Source organism: Epinephelus fuscoguttatus, linkage group LG21 (genome assembly GCF_011397635.1).
Source record: "Epinephelus fuscoguttatus linkage group LG21, E.fuscoguttatus.final_Chr_v1".
Lineage (NCBI taxonomy): Eukaryota > Metazoa > Chordata > Actinopteri > Perciformes > Serranidae > Epinephelus > Epinephelus fuscoguttatus.
The window spans coordinates 5,696,314-5,717,731 of NC_064772.1; the positions used below are offsets into that span (position 1 = coordinate 5,696,314).

Below are 21,418 nucleotides of genomic sequence, written 5' to 3' on the forward strand. Positions count from 1 at the left end.
TTGTAAAACACAGAAAACATCACCTTATTTGATAATATTTCCTACTGCAGCATGGAAACCAATCTGTTTGCATTCTATAATCTTGACTAAATATCATAAAGATTTTGGTGTTAGATTTGTGGAATAATTGACCAATTAAAAATAGGTTTAAAGGTCTTTGCAGCTCAGATTATCCATATTAAACTGAACAAACATCTTCTACAACAGGACCTGCTCCCTCCTCCTCCTCCTCCTCCTCCTCCTCCTACTCTCGATCAATATAAACTGAGTGCTGAGACGTGTGGCAGCTCAGGGACTCTCCCTCATTAATAATGAATACACTCCAAACCCCACTGAGTGTGTGTGGTTGTGTGAAGAAGAGTCCATCATCTTGAATGCAACAAACCAGACCCAATTTATAAAACCACATCCCCGGATCAAAATAAAAGCACACACTTATTTTCAAACATTAGTCATTTTATTTATTACTCTTTATCATTTTAGCAATCTTTTATCTTTATATCTCAGTAGGCCTATAATCTGTAAAGTATCAATCTTGTGTTAAAACTGTCTGGGATAGACTATCTGTAATAGAGTTTTTGTTTGTTTTTTTTAATTTCTCAAAATCCTTTTATAGGCTATACATATTCTCTTGCTAGATGTTTTTTTTTTCTTTTTGGAATAAGACCATTTTTTAAACTCTTGTTACGCGACATCCTCATAAACAAACAAAGAGACAAACCAACAAACAAACAAAAGTACACATCTTGTTGTCAGAAGGCAGTGGAAACGTCATCTGTGCCTCAGCAAATAAATAAACAACCTCCTCCAATTTATTTACTGTGTTTATGTAGTTTATGATGCTACTATACTGTTGGGACTCAACTTTTTAATCTAACATACAGACCTAAAATATATCACCTCTAAGGTCGTCTAGTATGACTTACTGGCATATGAAAAGGGGGGATGTGCTAAATGGCAACAGTCATATCACTCTTCAGCCACGGTTTGGTTTTTTTTAAGCTACACTGGCCATGAAGTCATGTCTTCATATTGCTGTCAGCTTTTCAAAATATCGTATTTCTTTCTTTACATTTTGCTCACAGATTCATACATTTCTAACACATGGTTCTGCTGAGCAGGGATGTGGCCAGATGGAAGGAACGGTCAGATATCAACTGCAAACATGAACTAAAGTTAATTCTAATGTATTTCTCCCCTCCAAAAATAGTTTCCATCAGGCTAATGTGTCCTAAAGTTTACAGACTAAGCTTTAACTTGTTCTTGTGGCTTTTCAGGAAATGAGCACAATGTGTGATGATGCAAACTGATTAAAGTGAGAAAAGAACAAACTGTTTGCCCAAAATTACTTCACCTTTTAAAATGTAGACATTAAACTCAATTAATTTTGCAGAATGTTTTTTTGCTTGTAATGTGATAGACAATGTTCGTTTAAAAAAAACTTGAGAAAAAAAAGCCTAAAACTCTACTTGAAGAGACGGTTTTCATTCAAGTTAACCAGGATCAAAAGACTATGTGAAACTTTAAGTTGAATGGAGAACTTAGCAATGTTCGTACCTGAAAGCCAGCTCAATATCTTGTACCTTCTGACCTCAGCTGTTAGCTAGCTTACCTTGTCTAGTTTATCTGTTAAACCAAGTGGTTAGCTGACCTGACACAATTCAGTTTAGCTGCTAACTCAAACATTATCAGTTTTAGCCTTTTTAAGTGTTAACTAACCTGACTTAATCTTGTCTGGCTGCTAAATTTATGCTGCTTTCAAATGGTTCTTTGTTACTATAACCAAGCGAAGACATATGAATGCCCCTGTTGTGCCACTCACAACCTTGTAAATTGAAATTTTCTAAGAGCTCTGAAGTCATGAGTTCATGTTCAAGACTTCCTGTTTTGTATAAACCCATGAGTTCCATTTCAAGGCAGCATTAACTATTAGCTAGTCTTCATCCATCTGGTTTGGCTACTAAACCAAGTAGTTAGCAAACCTGACACAATTGTATTTAGTTGCTAACCCAAACATTGTCTAATTTAGCCTCTAAAATGTTAATTAACCTGAATCAATCAGGTCTAGCCGTTTAACAAAGTGGCTAGCTAACCTGACTTTAGCTGCTAACTCAAATATGATCTCTTTTAGCCTTTTTAACCGTTAGCTAACCTGACTTAATCTGGTTTGGCTGCTAAATTGAACTATTAGCTAGTCTTCATCCATCTGGTTTGGCTGCTAAGCCAATTGGTTAGCTAACCTGACACACTTTGTTCTAGCTGCTAAGCTGAGCTGAAAGCTAACCTGATCTGGGTCCATGTCATTGGTTCGACAGTCCATTGGTTCGACAACCCATTAGTCCGACTGTCTGCGGTGCTGAACGGCTCGCGGCGGGCGTATGGTGCGCCGCGACCGGCTTGAGGCGGAGCAGGCTCACGGCTTATGTGTTTGCCACTTTCTTTTTCATTTTAACCCACACCATGATCTTTTCCTGACCCTAACCAAGTGGTTTTTGTGCCTAAACCTAACCAGACCTTAACCACAGGGCATCATGATGATTTTGGAGCAACAGGACTTTGGAACAATGGGTTTAATATGGTCGGATCAATGGGATGTCGGACCAGTGGGTTGTCGGACCAATGGGCAGACCCCTTCTTTTTTAGCCTCCAAACTGTTAGCAGCCAAACCAGATTAGTTTAGGTTATCTGAATCAAACTTATAGCCTAACCTGACTAAATCTGATCCAGCTGCTAAACTGAACTGTTAGCTTTCATCAGTCTGATTTAGATGCTGCGGCTGATAGCTAACCTGATGATTCTGGATTGGCTGCTAAACCAAGTGGTTAGCAAACTGACACAATCCCATTTAGCCGCTAACCCAAACATTGTCTGTTTTAGCCTGTAAGTAGCCAAAACCAGATAAGGCCAGGTCAGCTAGATTGAACTATAAATTTAAGTGACTCAATCTTGTTTAGTTGCTAAACTGAACTGTTATCCATCTAGGTCTGTTCTAAAAGCTACAATGGTTCAAATGACATGTAATTTATTTTAGATGCTTAAGAACACATAGCCACCTGAGAGGGGTTGATTGCAATTTGACAATTTCTTAGGTGTGGATTTGGGATGGGATTTAATCCCAACTGGCAGCAGTGGGTCCATGAATCTGTCTACTAGGCAGGTTGATTCAAGGTTACTGTGTGTGTTTTTGGAGTTTGTGTTCATTTCCTGAAATGTTTTGAACCTTTCTGAACTGCAATCATGCAATTTAACATCAGTCTAACCTGTTAATGAAAAGCAGGCGTTATACTCTCAACTAGCCTACATCCCTGCACCTCAGAGTTTGGTGGGGAAAAAGCAGGCTATGGTCACATCAGAAACTAGCAGACCAAGATTTCTTCACGTGGCATTGATTTTATATGTGGTAGCTAGCAGGGCGGGCAAGCTAGCCAGTGTAACAACCAAAAGTAAAGTACTATAAATTTAAGAATACGCCTACAGCTGGCACAAAACTGACTGGAAGCCATGCTGCTTGGGTCAAAGGTTAGTCATTGCAGGTTTGCTTCAATGCCACAAATTTACCTGTTAAAAGTCCACCAAAGTTTACCTGTACAGGAGGACATTATGCAAAACGGACTTTGCCGATTGAACTTGAATTCACTTTGGTGCAAAATGCCGCGGTGATAAAAGCTGGTGTGACCTTAGCCTGAGCACAATAAACAGCTAATAAGAATACAAATTTTACATCACAATCAAGCATTCAGTCCATCAGATCTACCGGGCTCAACACAGTCAACTTGGCGCAATATTTTTTAAAAAGGAAAAACTGTCCGTGATGGAAATGAGGCGACCGGTCTGAAATGGGCTCTCAGCCTTGGCTTGTCTTATTGATTTTGTGGCAATAAGCTCAGCCTCATGTTGCACATGAATGTGTACCTTAGGCTATATGGGAACCCTAATATATAGCCTGATACTGTGTCAGCACTCGGCAGTCACATAGTGCTGTCTAGGCCTAGCCTACTAAACATCAATAATTCATGGATGACTTTAATACTGTGTAATTCCACAATTGTAAGCGGACGAGGATCCATCAAATTTTCATCATTGTCATCATTTCAGCTCAACGGCGTGTTGAATATTTCATGTTATCGACCTCCAGGTCAGGTCAGCGTGTGATTGGATGAGCGCTCCAGGCGGACGGTCTGCAGATGTCCCAGAAAGGCAAAACAGACCGCCATAGAGTGATGTAGTAAAAATCCATTTTGGGTGTAGTTTTCTGGTGATGAATTCAAACTTAGTTGTTTTTTCAATATTGAAGAGGAGCTATCACTCTTTTTCTATTTTCTTTTTTCATTTTTCCTTTTTTTCTTCTTTGTGTTATTTATTTATTTATTTTTTATGTTTCTCCTTGTTTTCTGTTAAAACGCCAGCCAAGTCAGTATGGTGGGCAGTGTGGTTAGGACCAAGGCGAGGCCCCTGGCATCAGCTGATCTGGGGGCTGTGTTGCTGCCGCCACAGAGTTCAAACAAACTCCCACGGAACTCCAGGTTGCGGGACTCCCTTTTCAGTTTCTCCCAGAGGTCCGTCGCTCCCTCCTGGCAGTCGGCCAGCGCTGTCGTGGCACAGGAGTGGAAGTTATCCCAGTAACTGGCAGGAGAAAACACAGCAAGTGTTAACACCACAAGCTTATGACTTCAGTGGGAGGCTGGTTTTAAACTGAATGCATCATCTAGTTGAGATGCAGAGCCAAGAGTGGAAGTCATCCCAGAATCTGGCACCACAGAAAACAGAGCAAGGAAAAAGCTTATGAAGACACAGCCGGTGAAGTTCATATTTCCAGTAAAACAAACCTAAAGCAAGTGTGGAGCCTCTGAGCATATTTCTACACTGCCTTTATCCATGAGTACTGGGCCATTAGACAAATACTAAAGACAAAGTACTACATTCAAGTGATCATGTCTTTTCCTTTTTTCCCCTGGAAATTACATGATAGTTGATTTATTAGTTTAGCTATTTTTAGCTCATTTCTAAACTCGTGGCCGTCATCATGCTCCAAATAAAGATATAAGCGGCATAAGTACAGGTCTTATCACCACTCTGACATTGTTGTATTTATTTAGGCCTTTTCATAACCAAATCAAATGAATTCTACTCAGGGGGCAAAGCCTGTAGAAATTAAGACTTAAGCGAGATTTATACTTGTGCAGCAGACCCTACTCTGTAGCCTATGCACGTGGCTTAGCCGTTGTGAGCATTTATACTTGTGTGGTGATGTGTCTGTGTCACTCTGCAGTTACACCTCCAAAACACTAGCTGGCAGTGGGGTTTCTCTGAAGTGCTGTAAAGTTCAGTTGATTCAAAAACACACCCAAAACACAAATTACACATGGCTTAACAGAGACAATTTCAAACACAAGTACACAAATCGGCTGCACTGTAAGTCACAGCATTCATAGAATAAGCATTTGTCTTTTGCTGAATACATTTTACCCACAAATACAACATGCTAATGTTTTTAGCATAAGCCTATGGCATTTTACATTGTATAAATTAGCCTAGCCGCCAGTGAACTTTCTCTCTACTCATATGAAGCCACGGACAACAGCAGCATTTAATAAAGGTAACGTTACGAAATTCAGCTTCATTACACCTCACAAGGTTCACTGACAAAACAACTGTTGTATACCAGACATGGGGGAAAGTCACACATGTGCAAGTCACATGGAAGTCTCAAGTCTTTACCTTCAAGTCTCACGCAAGTCAAGTCCCTGCTATAAAATATTTTGTGCTGTGGCGAGCTAGCTCTGTTGTGTTTGATAACATCATTGAACGTAAACAGAAGTGATGCCCAATGGTGCTTAGCGTGCCTTTAATATTGAATTAAAGCCAAGTCCTTTCGGGTCATCTATCTCAAGTCAAATTATCAAGTCAAATTATCAACATTAGTCAAGCAAGTCTCAAGTCATCATATTTGCGACTCAAGTCTGACTCGAGTCAAGTCATGTGACTCGAGTCCCCCATCTCTGTTGTATACTAAACACGTTTGCCAGACAAATACAGTACAATATGCTAACATTATTAGCACAAGCCTATTGCATTTTACATTGTATAAATTAGCGTAGCGACCAGCGGAGTTTTCCTCTGCTCATATGAAGCCAGGATAAATCCCCAAGTATAAATCACAGAAGGACAAATCACACACAAGATTTAAAATGCTATTTTTGTGGAGGCTTTATTGTCTTTACTGTTTCTTGTTTCTTATCTGTGAAATTCAAGTAAATAAAGCTTTGTTTCAGCTCAGGGAAATAGTTTCAGTTTACAAAAGTAGACAGGAGGTCTGCTTTGCCACAACGTTTAGTTACATGTGAAGGTTCAAATGAGACAAGAGTCCTCCAAGTACAAGGCAAACACTGGTGGTACTGTACTTGGTCACGCTGTTCTCATGCACTGTTCTTACAAAACGTAATGCACCAGAATTTGTATATAACCCATGTAATCTGGAGGGCTGTGATCATGTGATCAACGCACTGATGGGAGTAAAGAAGGAAGTAGTATAAAGAACGAAATTCCAGCTATGGGCTCATTTATGTTTAATGTTAGATTTGTATATGGACATGGACAGAGCCTTCTGTCCATGCTCTGCATTCATGTCGTCCATATTTGTGCATGTCTTCTGAAAGCTTATGGATATGGACTAAATGGAGCATTACCACCAGAGAACTTTTGACGCTGCCTTCTAGTGCCATCATTTGGATATATCTATGACACCGTAAAGGATGTATGGAAGTATGACAATGGTGGCAGTTACAAGAACGTACTATATCTAATTTTGTACATAGAGGGAGTAGAAAGGAGATGGGTTTGGTGGTGGATGGGTCAAACAAACACAGGACTTTCCCTAAGGAGACCATTGTTTATGTCCTGTGAGAAACAAGGTACATTGTCAACATGTCTCTTCCTAAATTAACCTACGTAACATTACTTGTTAAACCTAATCTATGTAACTGTGTTAAGTATGTAAATTTACATTAAGTATGTAACGATTAAATGCCATCTCTTAATACAAACCGTTGTATGAGGATACATGAAGGTGCTAAAATTTTCTGCTACTTTACGCTTCTACCCCACTACATCTCAGAGGGAAATGTTGTGCTTTTGCATTATACATTCATGTGAGAACTAGTTTGCAAATGTTTTGTACATAAAAACTTACTGAGTTTGTAGACGATGCATTGTTTTCTGTAAACAACAGTCTGAGAACCCATCAGCTTTCAGTCTGACAGTGATAAGCTTCTGAAAGCAATGGCCAATATTTCTGGAGATCTGGTGCAGCCAGCAGATATCTAGGCCAAGACTTCGTCTTTCATGTATCTCTATAAGCACACATCTCTTTATCAATGCAGATATAGTTTTTTTTAAAAAGCTAATGTAGAGCTAAATTGCGTTCAGATGATAGCTGAAGGGTTCTGAGATTTAATTTCAGCAAATGTGTTGGTCAGTGGCCCTAAATGTCACCTATGATGCTCTGGTACCCCTCCAACATCAGTTTTGGACATTCAGGGATGGCATGTTAATTTATGCTTTTGTTACTAATGTCATGTTACATCACATGACATGATGAGTGAAAGTCCAGAGTTTGTTTGGCCCATACACTTCCACTTCCACCTGCCCTGTGCAGACTCTCTCACTCTCTGCAGCAGTTGCTCAGGAATGTTGAAAAATGCCACTGCCCAGTGCATCTTAAAGGCTACTGCTGAAAAAGGGTGCCTCTGTGTCTTGGTATCTGAGGTGGAGGGGCGCTGACCAAGGCTCAGTATTGACAAATTGGGAAAGAGACCGGTTTGACTCTGACTACAAACAAAAGCCAGAACGCTTCCAATACCAAAATCTTGTCCTGTTGCCTAAAGGTCCTGCAGAAATGCAGATATCAACCAGGTCAGCAACCAGGTTTCATTCCGAAGTCATAGAATACCAGCACTTTGGCAGTGACTTCCACGTCAGACACTGACAAGAAAAGCCGTCCTTTACGTCGGTATGATAAGGTGGCCATTAGTGTGTAACAGGACCTGACGGCATCAGGGGGAAATGTGGCCAGAGAACAATAAAAGTTAAGGGGGCAAAAAGTCCAAGTAGGGTGGGTGGATGGGTCCAACGACCACTGACTTTTGACCACCGATCATCCTTCCTTTTTCCCTTGCTTCCTTACTTCCTCACTACTTTTTTCCTCCTCTCTTCTTTTCCTTTTTTCCTGTTGTTTACTACCTTTTTATTCCTCTTTTGTACCATCCCTTGCTCCCTCTTCCCATCCTCCTTTCTGTCCTCCTTTTTGTCTCTTCCCTTATTTCCCTCCTTCCTTCATTCTCTTCTTCTCTTCTTTTATTGTTACCAGTCCTCTCTTCCCTCCTCTCGATTCTTTGCTGGTATGTTTTATTCATACTGAATCTTCCTCCCTATTTTCTCCTTTCCTCTCTTACTTCCTCTTTGCCCTCATTATTCTTCCTTTTTCCCTTTTTTTTTTTTTACATTTAATCTTGAATCCCCCCCCATGTTCTTTGTCTTTTCTGAGCTCCCCCTTGCTCCTTTTTGTCTCCATCTCTCATCTGTTCATCTTATTTCTTCCATCCTCCTCCCAGTTAATGTAAAGATGACACCAGCCTGCTGACACACACACACACACACACTCTCACAGCGTATCTAATCCAATCTTCCAATCTGCTCTTATTGATGTTGACCTCCTGAACCGAGTCGTGTCGATGCTACATCTCTGAGCAATTAACGTGTGTGTGTGTGTGTGTGTGTGTGTGTGTGTGTGTGTGTATGCGCACGTGCGCATGCGCGTGCGCGTGCGTATTAACCCGTCCCACCTGCCACGCCTCAACACCACTGTGATGGAGCTGTCACTGAATTAAAAAATCATGAGTGTCTGTGTGTGTGTGTGTGTGTGTGTGTGTGTGTGTGTGTGTGTGTGTGTGTGTGTGTTTTTGTGTTTGTGTGTGTGTGAAGGGGTGGGGGCTTCTTGCTGCAGCATGCCATCTGGTGCCCACCCGGTTTGGGTGGTGGGGTGAAAACGGGGATAAAAGGAGGTGTATGTGTGTGTGTGTGTGTGTGTGTGTTTCAGGGGGTTCAGATGGCTAACCCCCCCCCCCCCACCCACACACACACACACACACACACACACACACTGCCTTGCACATATGCACACTCCACCAACCAGTCCACCAACTACACCCTCAAATCTCAGTTTCCCCCTCAGGGTCTGCAGCTAAATCACTCATATTATTTTCTCTATAAGATCAAGAATTAGGCTCACAGCTGATGTCATGTCACAAATAGCAAAAACATTTTTTGAAAAATGTTTGCTAAAAAAATTGAATATGTCACTAATCACAAAAATATTTTTTTAAATTAGGCATTCAAAGAGAAAATATATCCTTAGACTTCACAAATAGTGAAAATATGTTTAAAAAAAGGGATTAAAAGAGAAAATATAATTGAATATGTCAGAAATTGCAAAAAAAAAAAAAAAAAAATTCTAAAAATGATGTGTTGAAAGAGAAAAGGTAATTGAATAAACAGGCTGCAGTTGCATGGACATAAAACCATTTTGTCTGTTTGTACTCTGTATGTGATTTTTCTTCTACATTTTACTTCTACTCCTGTACATCTGAGAGGGAAACGTTGTACAGTTTACTCCGCTACATTTGTGCACTATCACACTGTAAACCCTAATTCGCTCACTTAACTCAGAACTTTTAGTTTAGTACATTACAGTAATATAAAGGTTTTGAGTACACCAGGCACAAAATAAATGTGTCACATGACTCCTGTCTGACATCAATTTTATGGCAGTTCAGCATAACTTTTTGCTGTTTGAGTAGTTAATTCTATGTCATTAAACATAAAACATTGAGTGCATACTTTACAAAATGCCCTTTTCAGTTTCATTGAATTACATAAAAATATTTTGGCAGGTTTAGGTTTCTCTGTAGCTAGAACAGGGCAAAGAGATTAACACTGAACCAAGAGGTACTCTTTATTTCACCTCAGCACAACTTTTCGTGAGACACTCAGGTGGAGCTCACTAACTGTGTGTACAACTAAGCTCATAGTAATGTTTACCACAACATTAACTGTAACCAATTAGAATCATTGTAAAATATATAAACATTGATCACTGTGTAATGGGTAACAAGTGATTTAGAACACATTTAAACACAGTTTTCCTCAGCTTATGACCTTAAACACATTGTCTCATGGCATGCTGGGAAACTCCACCCATTTAGCCCCAGTCTGTCAACCACCTCGTCCTGATGGTGAGACCATCTTTAACATGTTTCTGCAGGTGAGATCATAACATGTCCGCCCTGTGAACATGCACAGGTGTGTTTAAACATACCGGCAGATCTGGTGCAGGTTCTGCCTGTCGTCCAGGTCTTGGGGATAGTGGGCCATGTTCTCCCCCAACTGAAGCAGACAGTCTGAGAAACCTTTAAACACGGAGTCACATTGACCAGCACTGACCAGCACCGTCTGCAACACAGAGACTGCAGGTGGAAGAGGAGGGAGAGGAAGAGATGGATGGAAAAAAGGAGGGGGGTGGGGGATTTTACTTTACAGATAATCACAATAAACTTCTTGCAGAAAAAAGGCCTCTGATTGGCCACATCTGTTCAGTTTTCCTATTGGACGCACAACAAAACATCAGGACCACCTTTCCTGTATAAGATACAGTTTTATCAGAGAGTTTATTCATCAGTTTCCTACAACTTTACAGCTTCTGTTTGGAAAGTTTTTTTTATGACACGAACTTTGGTTACCAGGTATTATTATTTCCTCAAACTAAAGGAAAGTTTTGGGATAATTTAATTTACTTTTGATTAAGGTTTGTTCAGCATTTTATGAGAAAAAACCCATTTTGTTTTTATTTCAGCCTGTGTGAGGTTAATGTCGAGGCTGGTGAAGTACATATGTGACAAAAAACGTGACGTGTTTCTGCATAAATAAGCGGTTGTTTTCCACAAATGTGGGCTTATTCACACATTTATAAATGTAAAATCTACAGAGAGAGTTTTGGTCAATCAGCTTTCCAACATATACATGTGTCACATGTACATACCCTCCTGAGACCTCAGCTTTTGTTTAGTGTGCATTTTTAATTTTTTCTGAGCTATCTGGGATTAGTAGGACCTGATAAGTATAAAAAACTAAACACTGTCTTTAAACAGTGAGTGAAAAAAAAAGATGTCGTCATGTGGGAACATTGGGTTTATTTTTAATGTCACAAGTGTGTATTAAAGTATAAGACTGTCTATTTCAATGCCTGAACATGGCTCTGCATAACTAAATTGCAAATAATGCAACATACCTATGTGATTTGTTAGTTCTTTAACTCTGTATGAATTTTCCATACTTCAAACTGGGAATGTCCTTTGTCTGTAGGAACAGTCTGTCACACCTCACTGGCCTGTGTGAAATGCTCTAATAATACAATAATAAAGTCCCAACATCCTAAAATGAGATGATGATAAAGTCCCAGTTTCCTCAAACAAATACAAATTAACAGGGTCATAGCTTGTTACTTTTGATAAAATTGGTCATATTTCTATGTCATATCAAACTACAAACCTAAATAAATAAATAAACAAGGATCAACCATAATATCTGACCAGGTTTTGTACCTTGTCCACTTTTGTGTCGGGATTGGCTGAAGGCTGACTTTGCAGAGTTGGCCACCATCTTGTTCTTACATGGATTAGTGTCTTTTGCTACCACTATATGACACAAAAAAGCATCCTCAAGCAAGGACAACAGATCTAAGTTAAGTACAATGAAGTATAAGTTACAGCAAACTCAAAATGTAATATCTTCATCTGAGGATGTAGGTTTGCAGGAGGTTTCAAAACAGTAGTTATAAAGTGCTTTAAAGGGCAATAAGAAGTGCACAACTCACAAAATATTAACTAAACATTAAAGAATAGCCAAAACACATAAGTTTTAAGAGACTTGTTGTGGGAGGATGTTCCAAAGTCGAGCTGCAAAGTAACTATAAGCTACAAGCTCTTCCATGTCGGACTCCTGCCTGAGGAGAGGCTGGCCGACTGACATCTACTATATGTTATACAATGACTATGGATAAGAACCTCATCCAACCCCACTTCAACAAATATGAACTATCCCTTTAGTTGTACAATAGTCTCCACGTGAAGGACATGAAAAATGTTAGCAATGAACATTTAAAGACGTCACATTGAATGTGATCCGTCGTCTTCCAGAATCCCCTCCAGCAATTTAGTGTTTGGCAAATTGGTTGCAAAAACAAATAGCAGCTGCGGTTGTTAACTGCAATAATTTGTAATTATGACATAACATATTTTTATATCTAATTTACATTTTTAACAGACAACCTCAGTGTCATGTTGGAGCTTTTAAGATTAACAGTTAATTTTTGAATGGAGGCTGGTGGACAGTATGTGACACGAAACGTTGGCTCTTGATTAAATTCTGTTTTTTGGAACCTCCTCAGTGTTAATGTGACACATTTTACGTTACTTTATGTTACCCTTAATTTACAACACGTACCATTCACAACACGTGCATTTGTTCCCCCAAACGAAACATGAAAGTAGGAGAGGACTTTTATTTTGGTGAAATTAAAGACATTTCCACCATAGACTGATGCAGTGAGGGCCCACACTGCTGCATTAAAATTCACCAGTATGCAGGAAATTAAGTTCTTAACACTCAATATTTCCTCTGGAAGACTCCACACTGACAAGAAACACGTATCCTTTCATAGTGGTATGTTTTGCCATTGAGCAGTCTCAATTTGAATCGCCACCAGACAGCAGCGCAATTTAAGGAGCGGGAAAGTCCTTATAGGGCGGGCAGGTGGAGTGATGGATGGAGGCCCATGTTTGCCTCTTGTATGAATGTTGAGCCATACATGATGTCTTTCTCTAAACCTAACCTTTGTTGCACAAGGAAATAAATGTTAATACAAGGTGTTTTACGTTGTAAGTTTATTTTGAAAGAGACTGTATGCATCTAAGAATCAGAAACTGTATATTTTGAAAAGACACAATGCATGTAACAGGAGTCCCAGAACATCAATAACAGATGCACTCAGAATACCTAGCTTTTCATATGTAGACATAAAAGTCCACTGACCAAGCAGTGATACGTGATGAGTTTAGAGTGAAAGTCTTTTGCTATTACAGCATCACAGACTACATTCTCCAGGATGGACCGTACAGTTCAATCTCTCAAATTTTCAACACAAACTAGAACAAACTACTCTATTAGACTGCATTAATTTAAGCTTGGTCTACCTAATAAACTGGCAACTGGAATATATGTTTGGTCTGTTTTGTTCTGTTTTTACTGTACAAATAAAGTACACGTGAATTAATCACATGTGGACCTCTGTTTCACTTGTTTAAATTAACATTGAAGCACATTTCCCATGTTAAATTCCCATGTGGGCACATGCATGCAGTCAGACATACATTAAACAGCATTTTAAATGTCATGGAGGAGCATGTGGTTTTTACAATGTGGCATACTATAAAACACACTACGAGTCTCCAGTCAGATACACCTCCACCCCCACCCCTGCCCTCATCCATTCACACACACCAACATGACACACACACCCCATTTACATGACCTCTGTTAACTCAGTGTGTGTGTGTGTGTGTGTGTGTGTGCGTGGTTCGTTAAGCAGGGGATCGGGCTGATTGATTGGTTTGGATAATAACACGCCTGCTGTCCGGTTCCACTCCATCAAACTGTGGACTAACACAGCATGACGTGTAGGACGAGACACGGCTGTTAAAGGAGGATGAGGGGAACAAATCCATTCATCAAAACCACAACACTTCAAATAAATACTATCATAAAAACAACAAATAAATAGTATCATGGCTATTTCTGCTCCTATTGGTGTTATCATGAGCGTCAGTTACCCAGTAATAGATTCATATTGAGGCTGAACTTTATGGGATATACCTCTGCAACATGTTTCCTATGGAATCTCAATAATACTCCTATTATATGTCAGTTTAAAGGAGCACTCCAGTGATTTATCATCAGACTCTTATAGAATTGGTCAGACTCATGACAGATCATTAAAAACAAAAAGTAAAATGTCAGTATGTATAAAATGTATGAATGAATGTTCTTTGTCCTTGTCAAAACCGGCCGCCTACATTACCCACAATGCACCTCAGTCAGCCACAAACAGTTCAGTAGGAGATTCAGGTGAGCCTTTCCAAAACTGGAATCTCCTCACTTCAACTCTAGCAGAGTGTCACTATGAAGCACTCTTAATTAAGGTGTAGGGGATAAATAGAAAGAGAACTGATGTAACTTTTCATAAACATGAAGAAAAATAAAACTTAATCCCATTTTATGTGATTCATATGTATTTATAGCACTTACATTTGATCTGTATGTGCTGCTATTGTTTACCTGAATTACCTCTTATCCTTTTTTCATAAAGAGAAATGAATAATGTGTCCTAAGGATATATTTGATCCTAAATACAGTGTAACCTTTAAGATGTTAATGTCTATATGACAGTATGAATGTCTGTCTTAGTTTGAGCAGCTTATATTTGTAGGGTTTGTCACATGGAACTTTATTTAAACAGAGCTTCTTCCATGACTAGCGCAGTTCTGAGTTGCTCATAGTCAGTAAGGTGGCATCAGTGCCGGCCCGCCATAAGAGGGTTTCAGAGTGCACTCCCATTCCCCACTCATTGGTTTAGGATAGCACCTAATGTGGCAGACCGCAGAGACGAAGTGAAAATAGGTAGGAAAAGGGTGCAAAGGTGGTTTGGGAAAGGCCCAGAGGTGTTCTGTCTGGTGGTACTGAGAGCTCAGTACACTGCAAATTAAGAAAACATATGCAAACAGACACACGCAAACAAAGAAACATCTTCACCAACTTAACGACCTCTAATGGCTGCGTTGATTATGACGGGCGCAAAGGAGGAAGTCAGGTCTTCGAAGGGATGAGGTCAGGGTGGACGGATGGATCAAACACAGGACATTTTCCCAGGAGACTGCTGTTTTGCCTCGTGTTAAACCTAAATCGACACCCTGAAACACTCGTTGATTTTTAAAATCAGTGCTGTTTTTTCTTTAAAGTTGCCTTATAGCACATTACTGACATGGCAGGGGTTTATCTGCAGTGGACAACAGAGGTCAACATACTGCAACTTGAGAAAATAAATAAACCACTCTGACAACACATATATCCCATTAAGAGCTATAATGCATCAATAAATCAATCATGGCAACTTAGAAAAAAAAACAGATAAGCCAGTTTAAGAGCAACAAAGAGAGGTGGTGGGAGAAGTATTTAAATCCTTTACTGAAGTAAAAGCAGGGATACTACAGAAGTACTCATTTCACTGATGGACTCAGGGGGCGACCGCCCCCCTTGGTGCCACCTCGGTTGAAAACGCCAAGCCAAAGTGCTCTCTTGAGTGGCGAAAATGAGAGGATGTGCCCTATCAGCTGCCTTCTTGAATGATGAAAACAGGCGGATGTGCCCTTTTGTCTGCCCTCTTGAGTAGTGAAAACGAGAGGATGGCCCCTTTTGACTGCCCTCTTGAGTGATCAAAACAAGACAGTGTGCCCTATTGGATGAAAATGAGCGGATGTGCCCTTTTGCCTGCCCTCTTGTCCCCATGTCATGCAGTAGGTGCCCTTTTTTACCTTTTCGCCCCTGCCCTTCAAACATCCTGAGTCTGTCATTGACTCATTTACTACTAAAAGTCCTGTGTTGTTTTATTGATTGTAGCCTATGATCATATTTAATTAGACAATTGGAACTAGCACATGCATCATATTGTTATTAGTTTAAAAAAAAGTCAAAAGTATAAAGAACAACACAGTCATTATAAATTGAGGGCTGAATGGATGGGTCATACAATGTTCATGTCTCATGTGAAACCAAAAGTCAGCATTTACATATCTGAACGTATGCTACATAACTGAAGTAATGGAACAAACTTATTTTAACCCAAACCATTATTTTTTCTACACCTACCAAACTATGACCATTTCACAACACTGTGGCCATTGACAGCTATCTCTGTATATATATATATATATACATATATGAAATGGTCACAGTTTGGTAGGTGTAGAAAAAGTAATGGTATACTGTGAATTATTTCCAGAAGGTTACAATAATTCTTTATCACCTTAAAGACTACAACTGGATTATTTCAATTTTACATACTGCAAAATCACAGTAATCCAGTGTACATAAACTGTTAAGTTACAGTTAAATACAGTTTTACAGGAACGTACTGTTATATCACAATATTGTAATGGGATGCAACTGTGAAGTTACAATCAAATATAGTAATTTTACAAAAGCATACTATTAAATCACAGTAACATGCAGGTATAACTACTGTTAGATCACAGTATACAGCTGTCATTTCACAATAATTTACTATAAAAATGATACAGTAACTTACTGGGAAAGTAATGCAACTAGTAGCCAGTAACTTACTGTAAATGTACAGTCAGATATTTTACAGTGTACTCTTAAAGTTATTGTTTGTACCAGTGGTATTCAATATTCTCATGGAGACATTCAAACATGTTTGGTGCTCACTGGAGTCACTATTGAATTACAGTATTCCTTTTTTCACCTACAATATTCCCATGAAACCATACACTTTTCTATTAATATTACAACTTTACTGTTCCTGTATTTATTATAGGTCAATATCAATCTAGTATAAAACTTTCGTTTTTTTATCTGTTTGTATTTTGTATTTCTGTTATATTATTCACATGATATTACTTAAATTATCCCATCAAATATGTGTAATATTGTTATATGTTGAGGTTCAAGGATTTCATCAGTCTCATCATAAAATCCACATGAACACTAAAAGTCTAAAATATGGAGAAAAAAAAAGACAGAAATCCAGAGTTATTTACTGTATGTGATTCTACACTGTGACTTTAAGGTGACCTTTATAATTCTCTATATTGTAGTAAATCTGCAGTAATATTCCCCCTGGGACTGTTGTAGTGAGTCTATAATGACTCATCACATACTGTATTTTATTCTGTGGTATCACATATTCATATATTGTGGTCTGCAGTATTCCTTTAATGTTTCTATTGTAGTTTTAATGGAATCTATTGCTCAGCAGTGTTTCTTGGACCTTTTATAGTAAATGATATTACTGTAACATCAAATTAATGTTTACATAATATTCTGAAAATGTCTTAAAGGTGAATTTTTTTTTTATCCTTTAACACTTACTACACTTTGTAAATCATTCCTTGAATGTATTTTATTATTATTGTTGTATTTTTTATATTCCTGAATTAAATATATATATTAAATGCTTTATATTTTTGTCCTTGTGAATATATTTTTTTCCTTGCATAATCCTGTTGTTTGATATTTTAAATTATAATCATGTTTGTTTACTATTATTATTATTATTATTATAATATTTAATGTGTATGTATTGATGAGAGAGAGACACCCCCTCCTCTACCTCTCTCCCTCTCCAATGTGTCTCCCGGTGTTTCTCTACCACTGTACGGAGGTGGCATTACATCATCTCAAACTTGCAGCGCTTCCTCTCCGCAGCACATATGTGTATTGTTATTATTATTTTATTATTCAGCCAAACGGGCCAATCAGCTCCAGACAAGGTCACCACAAAATCCATGAATGAACCGCACATATAATAACCCCAGTGTTTCATTCATTTAATCCGCTTTTATTAACAAAAATCTGACATTTGAATTATGTTTCCCCGGGGCTGTTTTAAATTAATAAATCTTTAATACGAAACAGAAATTTAACAGTTTCAGTATCTTTGTTTATTTCTTGTGTCCAAAAGCAGCGTTTTAAACTCACATTCTTTACATGAAATAACTACAAATTTCAAATTATTTTTTGTAGATTTTGTTTACGTGTTATTTCATCACCTGTTCCATTTTCATCCCCCCCAAAAAACACGTGTGATCTTTTTATTTTTATTTTTTATTCCGCCCTTTTGAAAATATATATATTTTCATCCTCCCTCCAGCTTTTATTTATATGTATCTCTATTTATTTGTTGTTATTATTGTTTCTGTTTTTTTCATTAAAACCAGGACAGTCCCATCACGCGCACATTAAACGGGGACGCGCACAGCATTTTTCGTTCACGCCTCCCATCAGGCACGCTCGCACTCATTCACCCCACCTCCACACACACACACACACACACACACACTGTTGCCTGCAGTGCATCGATGCCAAAAGCAGCGTGTTGTAGTTTCCAGCAGACACACCCACCTCCGACACACACGAGGCCATTTTCGCGCGTAAAAATATTCTAAAAAGATATATACAAATTTCGACCATTTGACAACAATGAAAAAAATCTATGAAACATTGATTTTTAAATCACTGCTGAGAATGTTCTGCACAAGAGTTACTTTAGAATGCATATAGCTCTAAAGACGTCTTTTTGAATATTTGTGCAGCAGATCTATTTATTGCAGCTTTAAAATCACCCCTGAGATTTAATGAGACGGTTTGGGTGTGAAATGTGCTGCAGCAGCGCGCCCAATCTCTGCTCGCAGCTGCCAATCACATTGCACAATTCAAATAAAATAGAATAAAATAGTAAAACCGGAGAAGGCTGATGACAGGATGGAGACTTAATTCCACGCACCCACCGAAGTCCAGTCTGAGTTGGAGGCTGGTTGGTTTCAAGTAAATGGGAAAGGGGGAAATGCAGACTAATTGATCGATTTCATTGGATTTCCCTGCATGTATCAATTAGTATGTGTGGAATAATTCAGCAGCTTTTTGCCCTCATTTGGTTTCATTTTCATTCTCATCTCGTTTCACAACGACTGAGAACGAGAATGATGCAAACAAGCAACAGACAGACATTTCTATTTATTTCTAATCTAACTCTGTATTTATAGTTTCTATTTCATCCTGATTTGACTGGTTTGTTCCTCCTGAACCCTCCGGACCGTGAATATCAAACCTCTCTCTCTAACAATAGCACCGGGGAGGATTCTGCGTCTTGAATAATTCAGCATTTCTCTCTGCCACCAGCATATACACACATATACACAATCAGAACTACACACACACACACACACACACACACACACACACACACACACATGCAGAGCCCTCCTCCACAGCGTCGTTATGCAATGCAACAGCACAAAACAACAACCACATTCCTCTTGTTTCATCTCACATATTGCAGCTTTTTCATTTTCCAGATATTAGACGGATCCGGGATTTCTCTCCTCTGCAGGATCTGTTGCATTTAAACCATTAAAGCTTCATGCAGTGTTATTATCTTTATAAGAAAAAAAGTTAATTTACATCTTATTTTTTTAAAAACATAAAACAAAAAAAAATCGTGCAGTTGTATTTTCCATCGTGCACGAGGCGTGTGCACGGTTGCTAACCCGAGCAAGCACGGCGAAAATTGACGAGATTAATGAGGTTTGTCAACCGTGTTTTTCGTTGTTTTCGTTTTTTATCAGACACATGAGATAAAAATGAAGATGATATTAATAAGAAGATGTTTTAACGGCTGCTTCTCATCCTCTAGTTTTTATTCCCGGACAGCGCGGGTGTGACGGTGCTGCTGCCTCCCTGCAGCTCCGCACACTGCGGCGGGAAGCACGGGTCCTACACAACCGACAAACCCTGAAAAACGAGGCTCCAGCGGTACATTTATAGCGTCTGGTTTCTGTACATTTTTATTCCGGTCAGACAGCCGTTTGCAGACATTCAAACTAGCCTTTTAATTCCTTTGTAGCTTCTTAAACACCCCCGCAAATAACACCACATTTAACCCCCTTGAATAAAACATCAGTTTTTATTTTTCTTTTAATATAGGCCTATTAAATCTGAGAAATAAATTCATGACTGCAGATGAAAAAAAAATCAACAAATGTCTTCAGTTTTGGGACAACCAAGGTGCAGAGAAGAGGAGGGGGAGGGGGGGGGGGCATTCCCCTTGTTAGCACACACACACACACACACACACACACACACACACACACGCATGCACACGCGCCCACTCGTGTCACACACACTCCAAATGTGAAGTGTAGCCCCGTTAAAATGAGCCGCTGCTGCTCACATGTCCCCACTGCTTCATTACGAGCCACACCAACAGGGACACATCATTTGAAAAAAAAATTAATATCATTAAAAACGAATTTAAGTGTGCAAACTTAAAAGTGACCGACATTTAATTTGTGATTTAAGCATTAACCCATTCTTTATAGCCTCTTTTTTTCGGGTGCTGAATTGAAAATAAGACATAGGCTATATTTTAAAAACTCGCTTATAGAAGCGACTCTAGCTGTTTTTATCCACCTTAAAATATGAATAAAAATAATAAACACCGGTAAGTTTCAAAATTAGCCTAAAAAATGACATTATTTGCTTTTAAAAATTAACGATTCCCATCCTGGTAACCAGTAGAAAACAGATTTCGGGACACAATCGAAGGAAATAAATACACAGATCGTAAAGTATGACTCTACATCTTTTTGTTGTATTTATATATCATAATGCTAATAAATAATATGGATAGTTTTTGGACACTCACCTATGTGTAGAGCTAGAAAGAGTGCGAGGCATTTGGAGGACCAGGTTACTCCCATCCTCTGCGTCCTCCTCTCACCATTAGAGCAGAGATTCAGAAAGTTGTGGAGGAGCCGCACATTCCCCGCAAAACACCCGCAAAACAGTAGCTATATCCAACACACTCTTCCTCCTCCTCCTCCTCTCCTCTGCTGCTTCCTTCTTCTTTTTCTCTCCTGTCTTTCGTCTGTGTATGTGTGCTGGTCTTCTTCTTCTTCTTCTTCTTCTTCTTCTTCTTCTTCTTCTCTGCTCTCTGTCGTGCTCCGCTCTGCGCTTCCTGCCTGTTTTTACGCGTCTGGAGAGAAAAAAGAGGAAGGAGAGAAAGAGAGAGGGGGCAGGGAGGCCCCTCCTCTCTCTCTCTCTCTCTCACTCTCTCTCTCGCTCTCATTATGATTTCATCACATACTTTTTTTTTATCATACCCTTCATTCATTTCATTTATTTGCTTTTATACCTCCAACTCACAAATACTGAGGTCATGAGTCCTGATATTAAAGATAAAATTGTATAATTTGTAATAATAATTTTAGCTTAATGTAATCATTTTTTCCCCTGTAAAATTGTTAATATACCAACTACCAATTATTTTATCAAGTTAACTCATGGGCGGATTATGAGACAATGAGCCCCTGAGTTCAGATATGCAAAAGGCCCCACCACCTGTCCTCACAGGAGCAAGTAACACAGACTTTGTGGTGCCTGTTTTTGTTGTTTTGTGTATGTATTCATTATGCATCATTTGTGGTTTTGTGTCATTTGTGGTAATTTTGTGTGT

The 21,418-nt window shown here is 38.9% G+C and overlaps 1 protein-coding gene across 1 annotated transcript; it reads right to left on the reverse strand.

Annotated features, from left to right (window-relative positions):
- Window positions 1-441: 441 nt before the first annotated feature.
- nrn1a (neuritin 1a) lies at window positions 442-20,934 on the reverse strand. Its single transcript, XM_049565845.1, has 3 exons — window positions 20,609-20,934; window positions 10,373-10,520; window positions 442-4,623 (listed from the first exon to the last, which is right to left on the reverse strand). The coding sequence occupies exons 1-3, from the start codon at window positions 20,661-20,663 to the stop codon at window positions 4,395-4,397; spliced, it is 432 nt and encodes a 143-aa protein (XP_049421802.1). The 5' UTR covers window positions 20,664-20,934; the 3' UTR covers window positions 442-4,394.
- Window positions 20,935-21,418: the final 484 nt, after the last annotated feature.

Excerpts from the sequence above, each read along its gene's own strand:
- nrn1a (XM_049565845.1), bottom strand. The coding sequence starts at position 20,663 with ATGGGAGTAACCTGGTCCTCCAAATGCCTCGCACTCTTTCTAGCTCTA. Across the intron at positions 10,521-20,608 it reads CTTTCTAGCTCTACACATAG|TCTCTGTGTTGCAGACGGTG; the intron begins GTGAGTGTCCAA and ends TTCCACCTGCAG. Across the intron at positions 4,624-10,372 it reads AACCTGCACCAGATCTGCCG|TTACTGGGATAACTTCCACT; the intron begins GTATGTTTAAAC and ends TTCTCCTGCCAG.